General features: G+C 43.2%; 1 protein-coding gene across 1 annotated transcript in view; it reads right to left on the bottom strand.

Moving 5' to 3' along the window:
* LOC130111478 (protein kinase C-binding protein NELL1-like) overlaps positions 1 to 21,837 on the bottom strand; it is a 429,520-nt gene that overhangs the window by 218,135 nt on the left and 189,548 nt on the right. Inside the window, exons 6-10 of the mRNA XM_056278686.1 lie at positions 18,140 to 18,212; positions 17,408 to 17,490; positions 10,902 to 11,036; positions 7,351 to 7,453; positions 3,118 to 3,191 (exon numbers count right to left, since the gene is read on the bottom strand). Of these exons, the coding sequence (XP_056134661.1) occupies positions 3,118 to 3,191; positions 7,351 to 7,453; positions 10,902 to 11,036; positions 17,408 to 17,490; positions 18,140 to 18,212 (468 nt within the window). The remainder of the gene's footprint in view (positions 1 to 3,117; positions 3,192 to 7,350; positions 7,454 to 10,901; positions 11,037 to 17,407; positions 17,491 to 18,139; positions 18,213 to 21,837) is intronic.

Here is a 21,837-nt window from a genome sequence, read left to right on the forward strand (position 1 = left end):
CTTTATCATTTTTCTTTTTTTTTAATGAATGGACTGTGGCACCCTCAACAATTATCTGTGTGCTTTTTTTCAGGAGAGCCCTTGCTGTGATGCAGATTGGCCACATTCATATTCATTTGTGCATTTTAATTTCTTATCACTGATTTGGCTAAGTAGATCTAGCTTTTGTTTGCTCTAGTCCCACCCCTCCTTCATTCTTATTGGTTGGTGGAACTTGAGGGGACATTGATGAACTGTGCACCCCAGCAAAATTTGAAGCTGCTTCAACTCTGGAAACAGTACTCTGGAGTACTTGTGGCACAACACAGCCCAGCCCCTGCATTTTTTTTTCCAGGAGTGCACAAAGCATAACTTTTAAAGGAAACCAATTACAAAAACACAAGACTCCAGTGGACACACGACCCAAGTCTACAAGATACAAATTCACCAAGTAATTACTTCCATGGCCTCAATAAGAGTTATGTTTCACATCAATGACACTGTATGCTTCTTGCTTAATTAGATTTTCAAATATCTAGCTCCAACCACATCAAAACAGTTGTCTTTAAATCTGCAATATGTCAGATAAACCCTCTTTATTCAAAGATTATGAAAGATGAAGACGACAAAGCCGAAATCTATTGGTGGTCACATTGTCATTTAAGATAATACAACAGTGTTCCTTAAGATACCCCCGACTAAACTGGGATGTCATGACAAAGGGGAGAGCCAGACATCTGACAGCTCCATGCTGCTTACATTTCACAGGAAGGACATGAATACAGAGAGAGAGGGAAGGGCATAGATGCACACACAAAGAAACAGAACACAGCACAGGTGACGGAGCACTGTCCTCATCCCATGGGCCTTAAAAACAAATAACTTTGTACGTGGCCCACACGGAACAGCCTGTCTTTTGTGTCAGTGCTCCGGTGGTCCCTGTATCCCTCCTTAAGGTCTGAGGTATGGACTCAAATCCCTAAGATGCCTTTTACCCTCCAAAACTTGCTTCAAAGTCATCCTCTTTTAGGCGACACACCGACTGCTCCCTTGACCATGTTGGTGAGAATAATACAGCGACTCTCTACTGAGAAGCTGTCTCTGTTTCCTACCAACCACCGCTCAGACCTCTGGCAGAGACAAAAAAAGAAAAAGAAAACTCCATCTAACCTCCATCTGATCCTAGTCCACATAAGAACCTCCAGGGGTTATTTTGATTTCTACAGAGAAAAATACCAGTGAGCTCCTTTTATTCAATTCCTGCCAGCCATGCAATGTGCAACCAATTTACCCTCAATTACAAATAGCCATTGAAGCCAGCAAGCAGGGCAGCCAGCTTGCCAGTGAGTCATTCTGTTAATTGTTGTTACCTTGTAAGATTAGCCAGACATTGCAGGCGGCTATGAATGAGGAATTCTAGTGTCTAGTGACATTTCAACAGTGTAGAGAGCCTCAGCAGCCTCTGCACTGAAATTAATCGTATGGCTGGGAGGGCGGCTGCTCCCCCATGGCAAAACATGCCCCATATTGAGGAGCTCACAGAGATGTTCAGTTAGCTATACAGCGCCACACAAAAACAGGCAGCCTGCTTTTTGCTAAAAATATAGACCCACACAAATGGGATGATCTGCTTTTTCATTTAACACATCATCCCCACATAGCCTGGCTTAGTTTCACCCTCTTTCTCTCATGCAGTCTCTTTCTCTCTCTGATTCTCTCACTCCTCACTCCTCGCCTATCATCCTCCCTCTTTCTTTTTTCTCCCCATATATCAATGCATTTATTCATTGTTGCACCCCCTACACACCTCCCACCTTTCCTGCTGCGAGGGTGAAAGAATGCAGCGATGGTCTGCTGTCAGATGGGAGGCTATGCTGCTAATCAGCGCTCCGGAGACAGATTCTTCTGCCTTTCACGCCCACACATGAGCGTGAACAAACAAACACACACACACACACACACACACACACACACACACACACACACACACACACACACACACACACACACACACACACACACACAGATATTGTCATTCAAGCATAAATAGCACACAGATTTGTGCTAAGAAGATACACGAACTAATATTTGCATGCAGACACAACCCACCCACCAACCCACCCACCCACCCACCCACCCACACACACACACACACACACACACACACACAACAAGCTTTGTCTCTGTTTTGAATTTGACCTTTCAGCCCCAAGGTGGCTCAAAGGATCCGAGCAGTATTCTGAGGTAAAGTCTCACAATACAAACACATTGCAGGCGGGGCTCCCCCTCATAAGGACCTTTCATTTCAAGAGAAGGCATTTCTCGTCATACTGACATCTTGACATGCATTAAAATTTTAGCCATTCCAGGGTTGATGGGACATTGTGGCATACTGTATTGATATTACAAATGAGCAATTAACCAGTTTTTCTAGGCTTATAAGTAATGTATCTTGAATAAAATCTTATAAAACAATAATTGACATTTTTTAAAGGCCTCTAAGAGATAATGAATCTAAGGTACCCATTGCATATTTCTTTGTAAGAAATTTATAAGATTAATACCTAAAAGTGAGGACAGCTTATCTTTTTTCTTTGCTATGCCTGACTGGAATAATGAGTTTAATAACTATCCTCACAGTGATGAAGCTCTGACTTAAAACAGTCCTTTGTGTCGCTGTGTTCAGGAGTTATTCTAATTACTCAGCTATCTCAGCAGAAGAGCAAAGAGGAGAGGCAGATTGAACAGATTGGATAGGGAAGAAAAACTAATAAGTCTGCTGGTTAATTGAATATTACACAGACCTGCCCACCACACAGAGTAATTACACATTTACACAGAAACAGACTGCAAGGGCTGCTTTGGGCATCATGGTTCAAAAGGCTAAGCACTGCAGAACGGACTGTGCAATGAGATTCTTCTCACCTGGAGACATCATACAGGAACACTGCCACCGAACAATGAAATACCTCTCTCTGCCTTTGATGCAATCTCGAGTTTTGTCAGTCACATTGTTAAATGTAGATGTGTTAAAATTGTCATCTATAATGTACTGTTTCCTTGCATTTATCTCACACCTTGGCTGCAGACCCTTTGTTGGATGATAAAGATTTGAATTGGGGGGGGGGACTTTATTACCTTGCATTCCCTGCAGCTGCTGGATAAATGGCGCTGTCCTTCAGAAAAAGTGTGCCCCATGTAGATACATTTAGCTGTGGACAGAAAAGACATCATTGCTGCTTCAGGAATGCTTTAATAGAGCCAATGGATTTCCATGTTGCAATATACTAAATATAGATTCATTCATCAACCCAATTATGTTCCCTTACTGATTTCAACAATAGTCAGAAATGCCAAAATACTTCTGAGACTGCCTAGGAGAAGTTTTCAGCCTCAAAGTTCTGTCTAGTTAAGTCCTTCAGAAATCAAGTTTTGCTTTGGCTAGTGTGCATGAGAGAGGAGAGAGAATGTAACACTGCATTAAGAATACAACAGAGGGGCCCCTTCTGCACATTCCTCTGGCAATAAAGCAGAAATAGAAAATGAGGCATGTGATATGAAGTCCTGCTTTTTCTCCTCTCCAGGGTGCAGGACTGTAGAGCTCCCAGTCACAAGTTTGCAGCGTGGCTTCCTCCTCTGAGCCAGGCCTGTGATGTTCACAGAGGAACAGGGTGGGGATTATTCAAAGACATCGGGCATCCTTTGGGGTTTAGAGTTTTGGCTTTTCGGTGAGAAATACAGGGCCATCTGTGGAGGTGTGAACACTTATTACTAGGGATAGGCATTTGTTTAAATGACAATAATGTAATCTGTTAACCGTCTTGTCTAAAAGTGTAAAGTGAACAAAGCGATGTAATTTAGATGGGTTTGAGGAGGTCCACTCAGTCACTCATCTTGCTCATGCCTGCTCTTGTAACACTCGCGCCTAAAGGAAAAAAAAAATCCAACATGCACGCCATGGTCCTGGTTTTCCTCTCGATTTCTATAAAATCATCCGTAGAGTTTGACATCACTAATATCAATGTCAATAAATTTGCAATAATGGTATATTTTTAATGATATTTGTTCAGTGACGTGGTATATTTTATAGGTCTTAAAAACAATGTTCTAGTTGCAAACTTAAAGCTGGCATAAGCAAAGAGAGGCGTTATTCTCATGTGGGAAGATGGTGGCACGAATTCACATTTGCGGCAGCCTCCCACAGTACCGTTTATGCAGTGTCTTTGTCTATGTTTAAGTTTGTCTTCGTTTGATGGCTGGCAGAGCTGGCACTGGATCGGCTGGGAGAGCTTGGTCTGCTGCGTCCTGTTGGCCCAGGGACCACAGACCTGCCTGGAGCTGTGACCGAAGAGGTACCACCGAGGGCAGACTGACAGGATGCAGAAGCGGGACAGGCTAAGCTAACTGCTAGCCCATGCAGACCGGCAATTTCGATAACAACGAGCGTGGTCTGGCGGCGGCGTCGCCTAGCCTTGACTGTGTTTTTAGTGTCATCGTGTGGAGTGCAGCAAGGTGTGTCAAAGGTGTCTGGCTGGGAGAGCTAACACTGGATCAGCTGAGGGAGCTTGGTCTGTTGCATCCTGTGGGCCCAAGGACTATGGCCCTGACCGGAGCTGCGCCCGAAGAGGAAACATCGAGGGTGGTCTGACAGGACGCAGAAGCGGCACAGGCTAAACTAACTGCTAGACCATGCAGATCGGCAGTTCCGACAGTCATCCTGGCTGTTGTTCGTTCTCCTGGCCAGTGATTTTTTTTGTGTGTGTTTAGTTTAGATATATGTGTTAGTTTGGATATATGTGTTCTTGTAGTTCTTGTAGTTTTTGGATGTGTTTTTGTCTTTGTGTTGCACTGTTGTGGGCTGGGGGAAATGATGTTTCGTTTCATTTCATGTGCACAAGTGCATAAAATGAAATAACAAATAAAGTGTTTCTGATTCTGATTATTCAGGATGAACATATGAAATGTTTTTATTGCATAAATCAAATCAAATCTAACAGACATTCACACATAGACATTTTGCTGTGACAGTCAGCTTAAAAGAGAATAACTGAGGCAGATAATTGTCATTTTTGCAACCTATCATTTACTCATGGCCAGTTGCAGATGGAAAACAGAATATTTGCAGGTCGCAACCTCTAAAATGTTTGTGTAACACATCCTAATGCTTCCTGGGAACATGCTGTGTGGGACTCCATCAGGAACTATAGCTCACTGCCGACTCACCACATTCACAACCTCCTGCCCATCAATTATTTTCCTAATATTTATCATACTCTTGAAAAAAAATCACAAGATCTGATTTTTGATTTCTTAAAATTAGAATGCTTACAACCACGCTTATCCTTTTATCATAAATGACAGCTGTACAAATCACAACTTTTCATTTACGGTTTTATATTACTTCAATACAAAAGGATCTTTGTTAAAAAAGATAGTATATTTGAAACCATCCAGCACATTTCTACATGTTTAAATGACTAGTTGGTTAACCCCACCCATACCTAGTTACTATACCCATGTGCTTCATAAAACCAAGAACAATTGCAGAAATACACTCACGGGCCACTTTATTAGGCACACCTGTCCAACTGCTCGTTAACGCAAATTTCTAATCAGCCAATCACATGGCAGCAACTCAATGCATTTAGGCATGTAGACATGGTCAAGACGATCTGCTGCAGTTCAAACCGAGCATCAGAATGGGGAAGAAAGGTGATTTAAGTGACTTTGAACGTGGCATGGCTGTTGGTGCCAGACGGGCTGGTCTGAGTATTTCAGAAACTGCTGATCTAATGGATTTTCACGCACAACCATCTCTAGGGTTTACAGAGAATGGTCCGAAAAAGAGAAAATATCCAGTGAGCGGCAGTTCTGTGGGCGAAAATGCCTTGTTGATGCCAGAGGTCAGAGGAGAATGGCCAGACTGGTTCGAGCTGATAGAAAGGCAACAGTAACTCAAATAACCACTCATTACAACCGAGGTATGCAGAAGAGCATCTCTGAACGCACAACACGTCGAACCTTGAGGCAGATGGGCTACAGCAGCAGAAGACCACACCGGGTGCCACTCCTGTCAGCTAAGAACAGGAAACTGAGGCTACAGTTCGCACAGGCTCACCAAAATTGGACAATAGAAGATTGGAAAAACGTTGCCTGGTCTGATGAGTCTCGATTTCTGCTGCGACATTCGGATGGTAGGGTCAGAATTTGGCGTCAACAACATGAAAACATGGATCCATCCTGCATTGTATCAACGGTTCAGGCTGGTGGTGGTGGTGTAATGGTGTGGGGGATATTTTCTTGGCACACTTTGGGCCCCTTAGTACCAATTGAGCATCGTGTCAACGCCACAGCCTACCTGAGTATTGTTGCTGACCATGTCCATCCCTTTATGACCAGTGTTCCCATCTTCTGATGGCTACTTCCAGCAGGATAACGCGCCATGTCATAAAGCTCAAATCATCTCAAACTGGTTTCTTGAACATGACAATGAGTTCACTGTACTGAAATGGCCTCCACAGTCACCAGATCTCAATCCAATAGAGCACCTTTGGGATGTGGTGGACCGGGAGATTCGCATCATGGATGTGCAGCCGACAAATCTGCAGCAACTGCGTGATGCTATCATGTCAATATGGACCAAACTCTCTGAGGAATGTTTCCAGTACCTTGTTGAATCTATGCCACGAAGGATTAAGGCAGTTCTGAAGGCAAAAGGGGGTCCAACCCGGTACTAGCAAGGTGTACCTAATAAAGTGGCCAGTGAGTGTATTTTGCTATGACATTTAGCTCCCATAACCACCTCCACAGACATCTAAAGGACTAAGACATGGTGATCAGTGCTCTGACATCCAAAATCTGACAGTAGTCCTTCCATCATTTCTTAAGTGAACTAGTTAAGGTTATCTTGGCCCAGATCATTTCAGTTTACATTCCGTGGTAATGGTAATTACAGTGGGTATAATGGGTAAATACTGCGATGGACTGGTGGCCTGTCCAGGGTTTTTCCCTGTCTTCCACCCAATGAGCACTGGGTTAGGCTCCAGCACCCTGCGACCCGAATTAGGATAAGCAGCTTGGAAAATTAATGACTGGATAATGGATAAACATAACAGCAAGGCACCAATGTGCTGACTTTGCTTTGTGGACAAAAAAGACAAGGTGGCCCTTATTTGCCTAAACACAATAGTGCTTTAAGTGATTTATGGGCCAAGGTTGTATTGTACAATTTTGCATCCTTATTTTTTATATATATTTTGTGCAAGAGCCAATGGTTCTGCAATTCTCTGCAATTTTCCCACTGGTTTGACAGGGAAAGGATTTGAATTTAAATGTGAAAATAATATTTAAATGCGTGGGGCTGATACTTACGTCTGCACTTTTTACAGCAGGCACCATCAACATGTACAGGCCGCGAGTCCTCTGAGCAGTTTGCAGGGGGACAGAAAATCCTGCGACACTCCACCACACCATTCTGTAAAGGGAGAGGTTTTCACTAAAAACATGGAAACTTCAGAAAGAACTCAAACAGCCAATGCTGACATATCTGCCCTACCACAGGTGAGAGCATACTGTAAATTATCACCTTCACCTCGGGGTACATCTATTTTTTCAGAGATGTTCACAGATTGCAATGAGACATATACATACTATGTACAAGACATGCTGAACTGTTTGTGGCAGTTTCAAATAAACGGTGCAGCTCTATTATCATTACACAGAAAGACCACATAACACATCATAATTTGTTTTTCTTCTCTCAGCACCACTGATTGTATACTTTATTTTCGCTTATGTGGCCACAGTAGGACACAAGAGTCCACTTTTCCTTAACATATGCTATCAAGAAAACCTTCACACCCACACCTGAAATGACTTTCAGAATATTGCATCTTTCCAATGTGGTAGGTACCCTTGTGTCATTTCAAAACCATTTAATATATTTGTGTTACCAAAAAACCATAAATGTTTTCAGTTAATTTAACTTGTCTTTATTTCTCCATGTTTCTCATGTTAATTTTGTTCTCTTTCATTGTTTTATTTGCATTTTGTTAGCAGGGCAGTACTCCAAATGAGACTTCCATTTGAGATGGGATTCACTGAATAGATGAAGGTATGAATGAAAGAATAAATGAATTAATATACACTACCGTTCAAAAGTTTGGGATCACCCAAACAATTTTGTGTTTTCCATGAAAAGTCACACTTATTCACCACCATATGTTGTGAAATGAATAGAAAATAGAGTCAAGACATTGACAAGGTTAGAAATAATGATTTGTATTTGAAATAAGATTTTTTTTACATCAAACTTTGCTTTCGTCAAAGAATCCTCCATTTGCAGCAATTACAGCATTGCAGACTTTTGGCATTCTAGCTGTTAATTTGTTGAGGTAATCTGGAGAAATTGCACCCCACGCTTCCAGAAGCAGCTCCCACAAGTTGGATTGGTTGGATGGGCACTTCTTGCATACCATACGGTCAAGCTGCTCCCACAACAGCTCAATGGGGTTCAGATCTGGTGACTGCGCTGGCCACTCCATTACCGATAGAATACCAGCTGCCTGCTTCTGCTCTAAATAGTTCTTGCACAATTTGGAGGTGTGTTTAGGGTCATTGTCCTGTTGTAGGATGAAATTGGCTCCAATCAAGCGCTGTCCACTGGGTATGGCATGGCGTTGCAAAATGGAGTGATAGCCTTCCTTATTCAGAATCCCTTTTACCCTGTACAAATCTCCCACCTTACCAGCACCAAAGCAACCCCAGACCATCACATTACCTCCACCATGCTTAACAGATGGCGTCAGGCATTCTTCCAGCATCTTTTCATTTGTTCTGCGTCTCACAAACGTTCTTCTTTGTGATCCAAACACCTCAAACTTGGATTCATCCGTCCACAACACTTTTTTCCAGTCTTCCTCTGTCCAATGTCTGTGTTCTTTTGCCCATCTTAATCTTTTTCTTTTATTGGTCAGTCTCAGATATGGCTTTTTCTTTGCCACTCTGCCCTGAAGCCCAGAATCCCGCAGCCGCCTCTTCACTGTAGATGTTGACACTGGTGTTTTGCGGGTACTATTTAATGAAGATGCCAGTTGGGGACCTGTGAGGCGTCTGTTTCTCAAACTAGAGACTCTAATGTACTTATCTTCTTGCTCAGTTGTGCAACGCGGCCTCCCACTTCTTTTTCTACTCTGGTTAGAGCCTGTTTGTGCTGTCCTCTGAAGGGAGTAGTACACACCGGTGTAGGAAATCTTCAATTTCTTAGCAATTTCTCGCATGGAATAGCCTTCATTTCTAAGAACAAGAATAGACTGTCGAGTTTCAGATGAAAGTTCTCTTTTTCTGGCCATTTTGAGCGTTTAATTGACCCCACAAATGTGATGCTCCAGAAACTCAATCTGCTCAAAGGAAGGTCAGTTTTGTAGCTTCTGTAACGAGCTAAACTGTTTTCAGATGTGTGAACATGATTGCACAAGGGTTTTCTAATCATCAATTAGCCTTCTGAGCCAATGAGCAAACACATTGTACCATTAGAACACTGGAGTGATAGTTGCTTGAAATGGGCCTCTATACACCTATGTAGATATTGCACCAAAAACCAGACATTTGCAGCTAGAATAGTCATTTACCACATTAGCAATGTATAGAGTGTATTTCTTTAAAGTTAAGACTAGTTTAAAGTTATCTTCATTGAAAAGTACAGTGCTTTTCCTTCAAAAGTATGGACATTTCAATGTGATCCCAAACTTTTGAACGGTAGTGTATATGAGAAAAAAACAAACAAACAAACAAACAAACTCTATTATCAAATTCTATCAATGGTAGTGCTATGCTCTACCCATAGTGCTTTGCTGGTATGCACACTATTGTCTCTGTGCACTGCACTATACAGCACTATCATCATCAGAAAAACTACTAACGAGGAACAGCACAGCTCCATTTACTTAATGGAGTGAATGTATGCAAATAGCCAAACTGTAGTAGCTCTAATCACACAATCAGATAATGGATTCACTGGGGAACATCAGATGACAGGCAGCGAAATCGAGACCCACTGATAGCAGGCAGTTTATTCATGCCTTAAAGGACTGCCTTCATTTAGGTGGCTGATATCGCTCTCTGTGTGCAATACTTAATTGCCTGAGTCATCTGAAATTGTCCCCCCGGGACAGCCTGGTTATCAGTTAATGGCATGTCCACAGGAGGGAATCACACTGACTAAGCTCTGGCCTCAGCTTAATATGCTATGATGCAGCAAGTCCCCCACCCCCCCGGAGGTCAGGGATGGCCTGATTCAAGACATTTCAAAGGCTAGCTCCCAAGTAGAAGAGGGGGCAACTAAGCTTAAGAGGAGCTCTTATTAATGGGTGGGGAGACAGGAGGATAGTGGGGGTTGGGGGAAGTGAGAGGGTTGTTGGGGCAGGAGGAAGTGTGATGTGAGTAATGAGGCAAAGGTAGACTGTCTGTTGAGTGTGGAAAAGAAGGTGCAGGTGTAGCTGAAGTGGCTTCGCAGTAAGTGCTCATTTACGTTTTAGGCTCTATTGTTTTGACAGCTTCCACTTGACAGAAAAATGAAAGCGTTGAGTGACAAAGTGTTGAGGATCAATGTTTTGGTGGAGGGTTCTGTTGCCTGAATGGGAACAAGAAACTTTTCAAAGCTGCAAAGTTTTTGAAATTTTGTAGGAGACAGTCAATCTGTGATGACAACAGCCACATGGAAAAACACTGGAGGGGGAAAAAAAGTTAGAAAAATTGGTAAGTGGCCCTTTTATTTTCTATTAAAAGCGTGCTTTTTCAGTGGAGTGTCAGTTATCATCAGAATTGTCTAGAAGAATCGGTCTTAAATTAGACAAAAGACGAGGTCAATGAAAATTAGGGGGATAAGCGTGGAGGGAAGATTCATTTTGGGGGGGTGTACCCACCTTACAGGCGCAGTTTCGGCAATTCTCTGGCTCCGCCCATAGCTCCTTATCTCGGTAGAGCTGGCCGTTAATGCTGCACGTCCTCTCGCAGTGACAGCTCTCTAGCTGGGTAAGCCGGGACTCGGCATAGTTCAGCTGCTCAAAGGCACACAGGCACAAAGAGCACAGTATAAGAAACACAGAAACTGAATCACCACTCAAAGCATGCGTGCAAGTAACCCTCCTCAATCCCTCCCCTCTGCTCTCCTCTGACCAGCATGCCTCACTCAGCTGTTCAAAGAGCTCTGCTCCACTAAAAACCATCCAATCATTAGGAGTATGTTTGCAGCCTATGATAGACAGGCAGCTCATGCTCCAGGACTGGGGCCATAATCTGCAGAGGCATAACAAGCAGGACTATGGAATTGAGGGCAGGCTATTCCTCTGTCTCTCTATCTCTCTCTCTCTCACACACACACACACACACACACAGATGCACATGTGGATCTGCAGACAATACACTCCCTGTGCCTGGCTCTCACATATGTGATCAGAGCCTTGTCAAAAGGGCAGGCTAGGGAGTCAAAAACCGGCTGTTGAGCTGAGCTTCATTGGTCCACAAACCAGACAGACTCGTGTTGACACCTTGGGTTAGCCTGCTTCACTCCCCCACACTTCACACCACTCCCCTGAGAGATATCAGGGGGGCTTGCTGTGAAATGATAAAGAGTTCTCTATAAAAATAGAAAATGCTAGGTTGTCACCAAGGATTTTTATTTCATTTAGAGACATTCCCCAGCTGGCCAGTGAACAGTATGAGCTACGAGAGGTAGAGATATGTTCTGTCAAATCCCTAAACAAAATGTTTGAAATGTAATTTCAAAGGCTGGCGAGGCATCCTGAGGGATACCTCACCAGTACAATGCAGACATCAACTGGTCCATTGAAAATATAGCATGGGCTCTGAGGTTAATAGCTTTATACTTAATATGGTCAATATGCAGGGCAGAGAGACAACATTGATACACAAAATAACAGAGGTGAAATTAGGGTTAATAATTTTAAAAAAAACAGAGTTGAAAAATTGGGAATTGGTTCTCTCTCTCTCTCTCTCTCTCTCTCTAGATTACATTGATTCAATTCAAAGTGCTGTAATGATGTGCATGAAACATTTCCAAATAATAGTCAGCCACCTGAACGAATATGGACCTTGATGTACATTCACATTCTAATGCTGCTATTCAGCCTCTCCCTTCACTACTGAAGTTGTCACCTATTTGCTACTCTGATGTATACAGCTGTATAGTTACAGTATGTATCATTTGTTTTTTCATAATGTAATTCACACTGGATTCAAAGCCATCTACTCAGGAATATGTACCTCAGATCTGTGGATTCATTTCAAATGCCAGAATGAACGCACAACCAAGACTGGTAGAAGCTGGTACAGACAAAATATACAAAGTGCCATGAGTGAAGAACACAACAGAGGGTCAGTCTGAGGTATTCAGAATTCATGTTACAGTGGAGGAAAAAAAAATCTGTTTTTGAAGGGGTATATAGCCACTCCATGTATGTATCTTATCTGTGCAATATTATCATGTGTAAATACTGCATATTAGAGCCCAAGTGTGTTCAGATTTTCCCACTTTATGAACTCATCAGATGTTCCAGTTGTACTTTATACACAAGAGGACCATTAAGAGACCCATTAATCCCCACATTTTTCCACTTCTCTTGCATCCTCAACTCTGTGTGTGTGTGTGTGTGTGTGTGTGTGTGTGTGTGTGTGCGTGTGCGTGTGCGTGTGCGTTTCACTGGAGGATCTGGGGCTGCTATAGTTTCAGGATACTTATTGTGACCATCCATTCCAGCACAGTTCACCATGTATGAAACTATGAACAACCAAAACGGGTGCTTGCTGTATCGGTCTCTCCTATAGAACGCTCTCACTGTTTCTATTACTCTTTCTCTCTTCCAAACACAAACACTCACAAATGCACACACACACACACACACACACACACACACACACACACACCACCTGTGCTGCCTTGGTAATTCATGCATAGTGCACTTCTAACTCTCATCTCACTTTCCCTGATGTTCTATATCACCCGTGAGGCCCTGGCAATTATTCAGCCAACACACAATCACCGTCTGACTGTCCCCTCAATGCTCCCCCATATGAAGCGAGACAGGCATTTTACGGTGAAGATAACTGCATCCTCCCTGCTGCGGGTGTATGAGGGATAAGGTCAGGTGGGAATAGGTCAGACTCTGTCTATTTGACTGAAGTGGGGGAGGTGACACAGTGGTAGGGTAATGTTCTTCATTTCACCCTTATTTACACTGGAGGTGGTTGCATAGCTCATACAGCCCTGCTGAGATGTCCTTGGGTCATTCGCTCCCACTCAAGTCAGCTCACTCACGCACATGGAACCAACACACACACACACACACACACACACACACACACACACACACACACACACACACACACACACACACACACACACACACACAAACAGTTATCCACAAACTTCATCTATAAAATGGCACATGCTCTCCTGTGTGCTCAGCATGTGGCTGAGGGACAGAAATGAAGGCACCTGTTTGCCTCCTGTTGTTCCAATAGAGCTGCCAGTTAATGACATCATTCTGAACTCTGATCACACCTGTCCTCCAAAGATCGTTGTCAGCATGAAAGCACATTGAAGAGCCTCTGTATGTGCATGTCTGTATTTATTCCTGTATCACTAAAATAATGACACTACTCCAGATGACTGCCACCATAGTGACAGCGTGACTATACATTAATTAACTTCTATGATGCACAACTGTTTGATTTTGATACGCAACTAATTTTCCAGAAATGTGGCACAATGTTTCTATTTCACTGAATTATTATCTAAAGAACTCATCTAGAAAATTACTGCATCAATGTCTGGGAACTGTTGCCTCTGCACACAGCCTGAATCTGTAAGCAGGTAAAGCAGTGTTTGTTTTGTCTATGCATAATGAAGTCCTTGAACATTTGTGGTAAAATAATGACCTTGTTTTGTCACAACCTTACAGGATCTATCTAAACCTCTCATTTCATAACCTGGATTGAGCAATAAAACCAGATCGTACAGCTCTGTGAAAACAGCCCACGTTTACTGGTGTAGGCCAGGTATCTCAGTAGCCTCAGGTCAATGTGCTGCATTGTTTATATTCATATTTCTTTTTTTAAATCGATTCATGTCCATGTCCTCTTGATGTTGAAAATCCCACCAAGTGAAAATATGAGTGCTGTGGAGGGCCGGCGCTGTCAAGCTCCTCCAATAGTTTCAGTACAGTTCAGCACCATGGAGAGCGCCAGGCTTGGGGAGGACAGAGCAGCACCAAGGACAGCCACCATTCCCACTTAGGATGAAACTAAAACTGCCTGAAACCTGATATTACCCACAATACTCACAATGGTGATGGGAAAAAACTATGTAGTGTTTGTGAGTATGAAGCTGGCATAGCCAAATATAAGGTCAGCTCTAGGCAAAATTTTCCAAGTCCAAGAAATTAGCATATGTGTGGGGTTTTTTTGTGTTTTTTTTAATTAGATGTTTTAAGCCTGTGCGTGGGGTGTGACAACATTGCATTTATCACTAAACTAAGGATACAACCTAAATCTATAGATAAAGAAGGCTACTGAGCAATCATCTTGTGCCGATAATATCCATACATCCTAACAGTTCAAGACAGGAGCAGGCAGACGACTGAAAATTAAATAATCAAATGAGTTCATGAAAGCACTGCACATACAGGCATACAGCTGGAACCGCTATATTTATCTAATTCACTTTCACCGATTTCTCCCTTATGAATTTGTTTGATAAATTAAATTGTTACCAATTCATGAGATCAATCCTTGATATTTGCAAAATAGGAGAGAAAATATGATTTCAACAGTACTGAGTTAGATTGTAAGCAATCACTTGTCAGAACTCTAGCAATTATATCAGGAACTGGAAAGCCACACAGCTGGTTGTTTGGTAATATTTACTTTTGAGGCAAATCTACACCAACAAATACATTGCTTTCACCACCCGTGTTATTTTCCATTGATACAGCTTGGTAAGGGACACCGTTAGAAACAAAGGGGATTTAGGTGAGTGGAAAGAATCAATTATTCAGAGGTGTGACGTACCGCTTGAGTATACCCCAGTCTAAGAAGTCTTTTGATAATAGTCCTCTGAATTATTTTTAGAGTATATATATGTAGTATGCAGTATAGGCTCCTTGAACATGCCGTATGTTAGCATGTGATTTCAATAACAGCCTAGGTGAGGTTTTCCAACACAGAAAATATCCATCACAGTCTTCAAATCACTAGATGACCTGCTTTCCCCCATATGAGATTAAAATCTCTCCCTATTCATCCTTCATGGATGATCAAGATTGGTGTCAGGTAGCCTGTTTCAAATGTTCTCTATATAGGAAACTTTAAATACCACCAAAAATCTGTAGGAATCTTTTTCTCTATATAGGAAACTTTAAAAACCACCAAAAATCTGTAGGAATCTAAGTTAAATCCAGCCCCCCCCCCACTTTATTTTTCTTAATAAAATATTTTGTTTGGGACTTATTTGCAACCTGCAGTGAACCCACAGTGCAAATGCACATTGCTTAACAACTTGACCTTGGACAAGTAGGCCGTGGTCACACTGTGTGATAGATTCTGTCTTTTATTACATTTCACACTGTGAAATGTTACAAGAATAAAATGTTGATATCAACCTGGGCAGATTGTACAACTGGCAGAAATTCTGGGGACAACATTCTGTGTTCAGCTTCAGGCCGAGTCAGCTGACGGAGCAACAGAGCGAAGGGGGCATGTCACTCACAAGTGCAGCTTACAAGCAAGAAAATGCTGTTACTGTGATGTTGATATGTTGTGAAAGTAAACAAAATCAAACAAAAATACAAGTGAACAAATATAAAAAAGTAAACAAAATCAAACAAAAATACATGCGAACAAATATAAAGTGGAAAGAAAGTTTTACACTTGATCGGAGAACACAGTCTCATCACAGAAATGAGTTGCATCTGTGTTTCCAATCATATCTCACGCTGCATGTGGGCATGATTGTCTTTTCCAGTAATGTTCAACTGGTCAGTTGCTGGGACCAGCTCGTTAGCCCTGTCACATCATATGAATGAGTCCCAGATACTCTGACTGCTAGAACTCTATTGTAGCATTTCTTGTAGCATTTAGCATCTATATTGCATTTGTCTGTAGTATTTCAAAGATGTGACATAAGATGAGTTGATATTGTAGTCTAATAGGCATTTGGTTTATGACCTACTGAGTGGGCTGTTTCAAGCCAGCAGTGTCTGCTGTCCCAATAGCTTACAGTTGTTAATATCAAGAGTGAAGATACACATATTCATGTAGTATGTTGTCAGTTTGGTAGCCAACTAAGCCATTTGGAACCAGGTTTAAGGATATTTATGAAGGCACTGATGTTTTCTCTTTAAATTCAGGGACTAGTGTGTAAATTTTGCTTAATTTTTCTTTCTTGGTTTGTTGAGTTGGGTTGGTGTGTAGCTCCCTAAATATCAGCACAAGGGATTTAACATCAAATCCTGTGTATTACTGAGTGCTATATACAGGGCTTTTGAGATGTTGTAAGTAAAGCCGTGTTATTCTTCACTGCCCTTATTGGGCAGTCTGAACCAATGCCTTCAATTTTAAATATTAAGGAATATTCCCTCACTGCAATGTGATCACTCCATTTGCACAGGAATGTGTTTTTTTTATGCTGGACTGAGAAGCAATTATTGTTTGCACAATCCTGAGCTTTCAAATCCTTATCTATAATGTTCATGTAGTCAATGTATTGTTTTATAGGTTCTGTTTAATATATTTTGGCTGTGTTTTCACCCTGCCTAAGAGCTAGAGTCTGTTACAGGACAGCAAAGATTGTTTGAATAAAGGAAGCTATATGTAGATGTTGCAGGGCAATGTTTCATGTCTTTTCTGTCTTCAACTGGACATCTTGTCAAACAACTTCAGTCTACTGTACAATCAACCTGATGGGTATAAATATGCCTATGAGACTGAATAAAGTGTGTTGTCAGTTTCCAAAATTATAATTATTCATCCAGCTTGGGGAAACTTGACAAAATTAAAACTTGATTAAGGGTAATTAGAATAATGCCTGCATTGACTTCAGCAAAATCTTTGGCTGTCTCTGCAGTGTATTGTTTCACTTTGCTAATCTACACCAAGGCAACATTAGTGGACCATTTATCTGGTTGCAAATATTTTGACTCTCACATTACACAATTATCCTCTGACATTGGTATGAGCATTTTGAAAAGTAATAAATCCCTTCAGTTGAAACTATTATTGCTACATTTGTAGATGATGCAGAACTGTGAGCCCAATACAGCCAGTTTTCAGTTTAAGACAGGCTAAGCAGTGAGTTGTTGAGGTTGTGTTGACTGTTGTCAGTTCTGCGTGGGACATCACTCCTCTTTCTCACCTTGAGGGTCATCTTGGCCAGTAGTTCCTGCAGGTCCATGATGCCTTGCACCAGGCTCAGGAAATCACTGCAAGTGGGACAGGCTCGACAACAAAAAAGGAAGCACCAGAGAGTAAGGGGAAAAGAGAGGGGGGATAAAAAGGAGTAAAAGGGGAATAAACAGGACAAAATATTAATCTCACTGTATTTATTTGGACAAAGCTCATAACAGCACAAAGTAAACACCCTGCTAAAAATGGGTACCTCATACACCTCTATATACTCTCTGGCTCAGGGCTATTGGTTGGCGTTAGTATCAATAAGTGATGCAACAAGCTGTGATTACATGCCTTATTGATCAGTGACAGAGAAGCTGGTGCCAGTACAAGGGCAGAGCCGCAGCCCTGTGTCTTCATTTCTCTGACAGTAAATGGATGGGAGAGCAGGGGGATGAGGACTGGGGGTGGAGGGGTGTATAGAATCTGAATCACGGCAAAATGAAAATTACTGGGAGAGTGAGGGAGAACAGGAGAGAGGTGCTGGCTTCTTCTGTGGGCATACATAACTCATTATAATCCCTACCTTATAATGATCCACAGAGTGCAGTAGAGACAATGTGTGAACTCTGATAAGCTTTTTTTTTTTGGCTTATTTTGAAGCGAATAACAAAGGGGAAGGATAGGCAAAAGATGCAAAGTAAGGTAGGCATCTGGTGTGGCAGAATGTGATTGACAGAGTGGAGACCATACTTACTACGGTTGAGGTTGGGGCACTGTGTTATATAGCCATTGGGAGCAAAAATCAGCTTCACATCTTGAATGATGCCCTGCCAACAAAGAAGGATGAAGGCCATGGTGAGACAGGAAATTAGAGAGAGGAAGGGAACAATAAAGACAGATTGAGATGCTGACAACTAATAAAGTATGAGGCTATTTTTCGGAACCCGCAACTGAGGACCATGTAAAATAACTTGGTTAGCCTAGATATGTATCCACTATACACCAATCAGAAATTTCCCCATTTGACTGGAGATAATGCCTGTTTGTGGTCAGAATCATAATCATAATTTGTCTTGGTATGTTGATGCAAGAGGGGAAAAATTAACAGTAAATAGTAAAGATAAAAGTTAAAAAGAATAATAAATAAAATATGTATACAAGATAAAATAAAATAAAATTAAAGTAGGGTGCAATTAGGTGCAAACAACACCAGTCAAGAGTTGATCATGAGACCACATGGCAGCCCCTGATGCCCAGCACTGGGTGGCAGGAGCTGTATTTGGAAAAAGTTAAATTAGAATTTTAAGAAGTTATTTACAGAATAAGAGTTATTTACAGGGTAGTGCAGGTTTTATGCATGGTGTCCATATACAGAGAACACAGTAGGGAAGATAGAAGGGGGTGGGTGGGCATCAATGAGAGGATCTGTGGGGTGTCTGAGGGCTTGTTAGAAAGGCCTACTGCTGTAGGGAAGAAGCTGTTCTTGAGGTGTGAGGTTCTGGTTTTATAGACTTTAGCCTCTTCCCAGAGGGGAGTGTTTTGAAGAAACCATGGCTTGGATGGGAAAGGTTGGCCATGATCTTTCCTGCTCACCCCAGTGTCCAGGAGGGGTAAAGATCATGGCGGATGGCGGGTTGCAGCCAATCACCTGCTCAGCAGAGAGAATGATATGCTGCAGTCTGCCCTTGTCCTTGCAGTGGCAGCAGTATACCAGACAATGATGAAGGAGGTGAGGATGTGATGGCAGTGTAAAAGTACACCTTCATTGGCTTTGGCAGGTTGAACTTTTTCAGCTACCACAGGAAGTGCAACCTCTTCTGTGCCTTCGTGGTGAAGGAGCTGATGTTCAGCTCCCGGTTGAGATCCTGGGTGGTGCTGGTGCCCAGGAACTGGAAGGATTCCACAGTGTCAACTGGGGAGCTACACTGGGTGAAGGGGGCAGGTGGGGCTGGGTACTTTCTGATGCCCATAACCATCTCAACTGTCTTTAGAGCATTGAGCTCTAATTGTTTTTGGCTGCACCAGGACACCAGATGGTCAATCTCCCACCTGTAGGCAGACTCATCCCCACTAAAGATGAGCCAAATAATCAGGAATCAGGAACACTTCACCTGTCACCTCACTCCATGTACCCGCGCACATGAAATGAAACGAAATGCCATTTCCCCCAGCCCACGGCAGCACAACACAAAGACACATCCAAAAACCACAAGAACACACATATCCAAACCAACACACACATCCAAACTAAACAAAAAAATCACTGTCCAAGGAAACAATGCCAGCCAGGATGACTGTCAGAACCACCGGTCTGCATGGGCTAGCAGTTAGCTTAGCTCGCTCCACTTCCGCGTCCTGTCAGACCGCCCTCAGCGTTTCCTCCTCAGGCGCAGCTCCAGGCAGGGGTCGTGGTCCCCGGGCCCACTGGACGAAGCAGACCGAGCTCTCCCAGCCAATCCAGCACCAGCTCTCCCAGCCAGACAACCTCGACACACCTCCCCACACTCCTCACAACGACATCAAAAACACCACAGTCAACGCCAGGTGAGGCCGCCGCCAGACCACCCTCAGCGTTATCGGAACTGCCGGTCTACATGGGCTAGCAAGTTAAATTAGCCTGTCCTGCTCTCCTAGCCAATCCAGTGCCAGCTCTCCCAGCCATCAAACAAAGACAAAACTTAGACACAGACTTGGACAAAGACACTCCATGGACGGTATTGGGTGAGGCCGCTGCAAATGTGAATTTGCACCGCCATCTTCTGACACTGGCACTGGATGAGGCTGCTGCAAACGTGAATTCGCACAGCCATCTTCCAACACCAGAAGCAGGTGGTGGTCAGCAAACTTCAAGAGCTTGACTGATTGGTGACTGGAGGTGCAGCTGTTCATATGCAGGGAGAAGAGTGGAGGGAAAAGGACACACCCTGGAGGGGAACCGGTGCTGATGGTCTGAGAGTCAGAGATGTGATTACCCAGCTTCATGTGCTGCTACCTACCAGATAGGAAGTTGCTGATCCACCTGCAGGTGGAGACAGGCACAAGCAGCTGGGAGAGCTTGTCCTGCAGATCTGGGATGATGGTGCTGAAGGTGGAGCTGAAATCTACAAACAGGTTCCTGGCATAGGTTCCTGCAGAGTCTAGGTGCTGGAGGATGAAGTGGAGCGCCATGTTTACTGCATCGACAACAGACCTGCTGGCTCTGTAGGCGAACTGCACAGAGTCCAGGTGTGGGTTAGTGATAGTTTTAAGGTGGGACAGAACAAGGTGCTCAAAAGACATCATTACCACAGAGGTCAGGGTAATGGGTCTGTAGTCATTGAGTCCTGTGGCCTTTGGTTTTCTGGGGATGGAGATGATGGTGGAAGTCTTGATGCAGGCTGGTACATGGCATGTCTCTAGTGATGTGTTAAAAATGTCTTAACACTGGGGACAGCTGATCAGTACAGTGCTTCTGGGTGGAGGAAGAGACAGAGTCTGGTCCTGCAGCTTGCAGGGGTTCTGTCACTTGAACAGCCTGTTAATGTCCCTCTCCAGGATGGAGAGGGTCGTCCTTGTGGTAGGTGAGGAGGGGGCCCCTATAGTGGGCAGTTGTGGAAAGGTCCAGGCCCCTGTTTTGGCAGGGGAGGAGAAGCTGGTGGTCAGAAGCTGGTGGATGGAGTCACGGGGGATGGTATCAGGGTTGTCCTACTGTCTTTCAGATCGGCAACAGAACTCATTCAGATTATTGGCTAGGCACAAATCATTTGTGGCATTTTGGTTTGTAGTTGATGATCCGTCAGAGGCCCTTCCAGAAAGAGGCCGAGTTGTTTTCTGAGAACTGCTGTTGAAGTTTCTCAGAGTACAGTTGTCTATCATCTCTCACTGCCTTGCTAAACCTGAATTTAGACTCTTTAAACTGGAGCTTGTCTGCGCTCCGAAACGCTTCCTCCTTTTCCAACCTAAGTTGATTTTAGCTGTAAACCTGGGTTTGTCGTTGTTGTAACTAACCTTGGTGCATGATGGCATTCAGCTGTCCTCACATAAGCTGAAACAAGATGTCACAGCCTCAGAGTAATCATCCATACTGTTGGTGGCATACTTGAAATTATCCCAGTAACTATGGTCCAAGCACGTGCGACGATCCTCCATAGCTTCACTGGTCCCCTTCTTAGATGCCCTCACAACAGGTTTAGAGAGTTTTCATTTCTACCTGTATGTAGGAATCAGGTGGACCATGACGTGGCCAGAGTGTCCCAGTGCAGCGCGGGGGACTGCGTGAAAGGCACTGTTGACTGTAGTGTAACAGTGAGCTAAAGTGGTGCTCATTGTTTTGCCACCACTGCCATTATTGGTGCTTGGCTGCTGCTAACCCAATTCCGTCCCACCTGCAACCTGTTTGGCTCTGCTTCTGTGTACTGAAAGGAGGATCTTTGCAATGTATTTGGATAGATCTAGTTGCTCTGTGTGCAGTCA

Source organism: Lampris incognitus, chromosome 4 (assembly GCF_029633865.1).
Source record: "Lampris incognitus isolate fLamInc1 chromosome 4, fLamInc1.hap2, whole genome shotgun sequence".
Classification (NCBI taxonomy): Eukaryota; Metazoa; Chordata; class Actinopteri; order Lampriformes; family Lampridae; genus Lampris; species Lampris incognitus.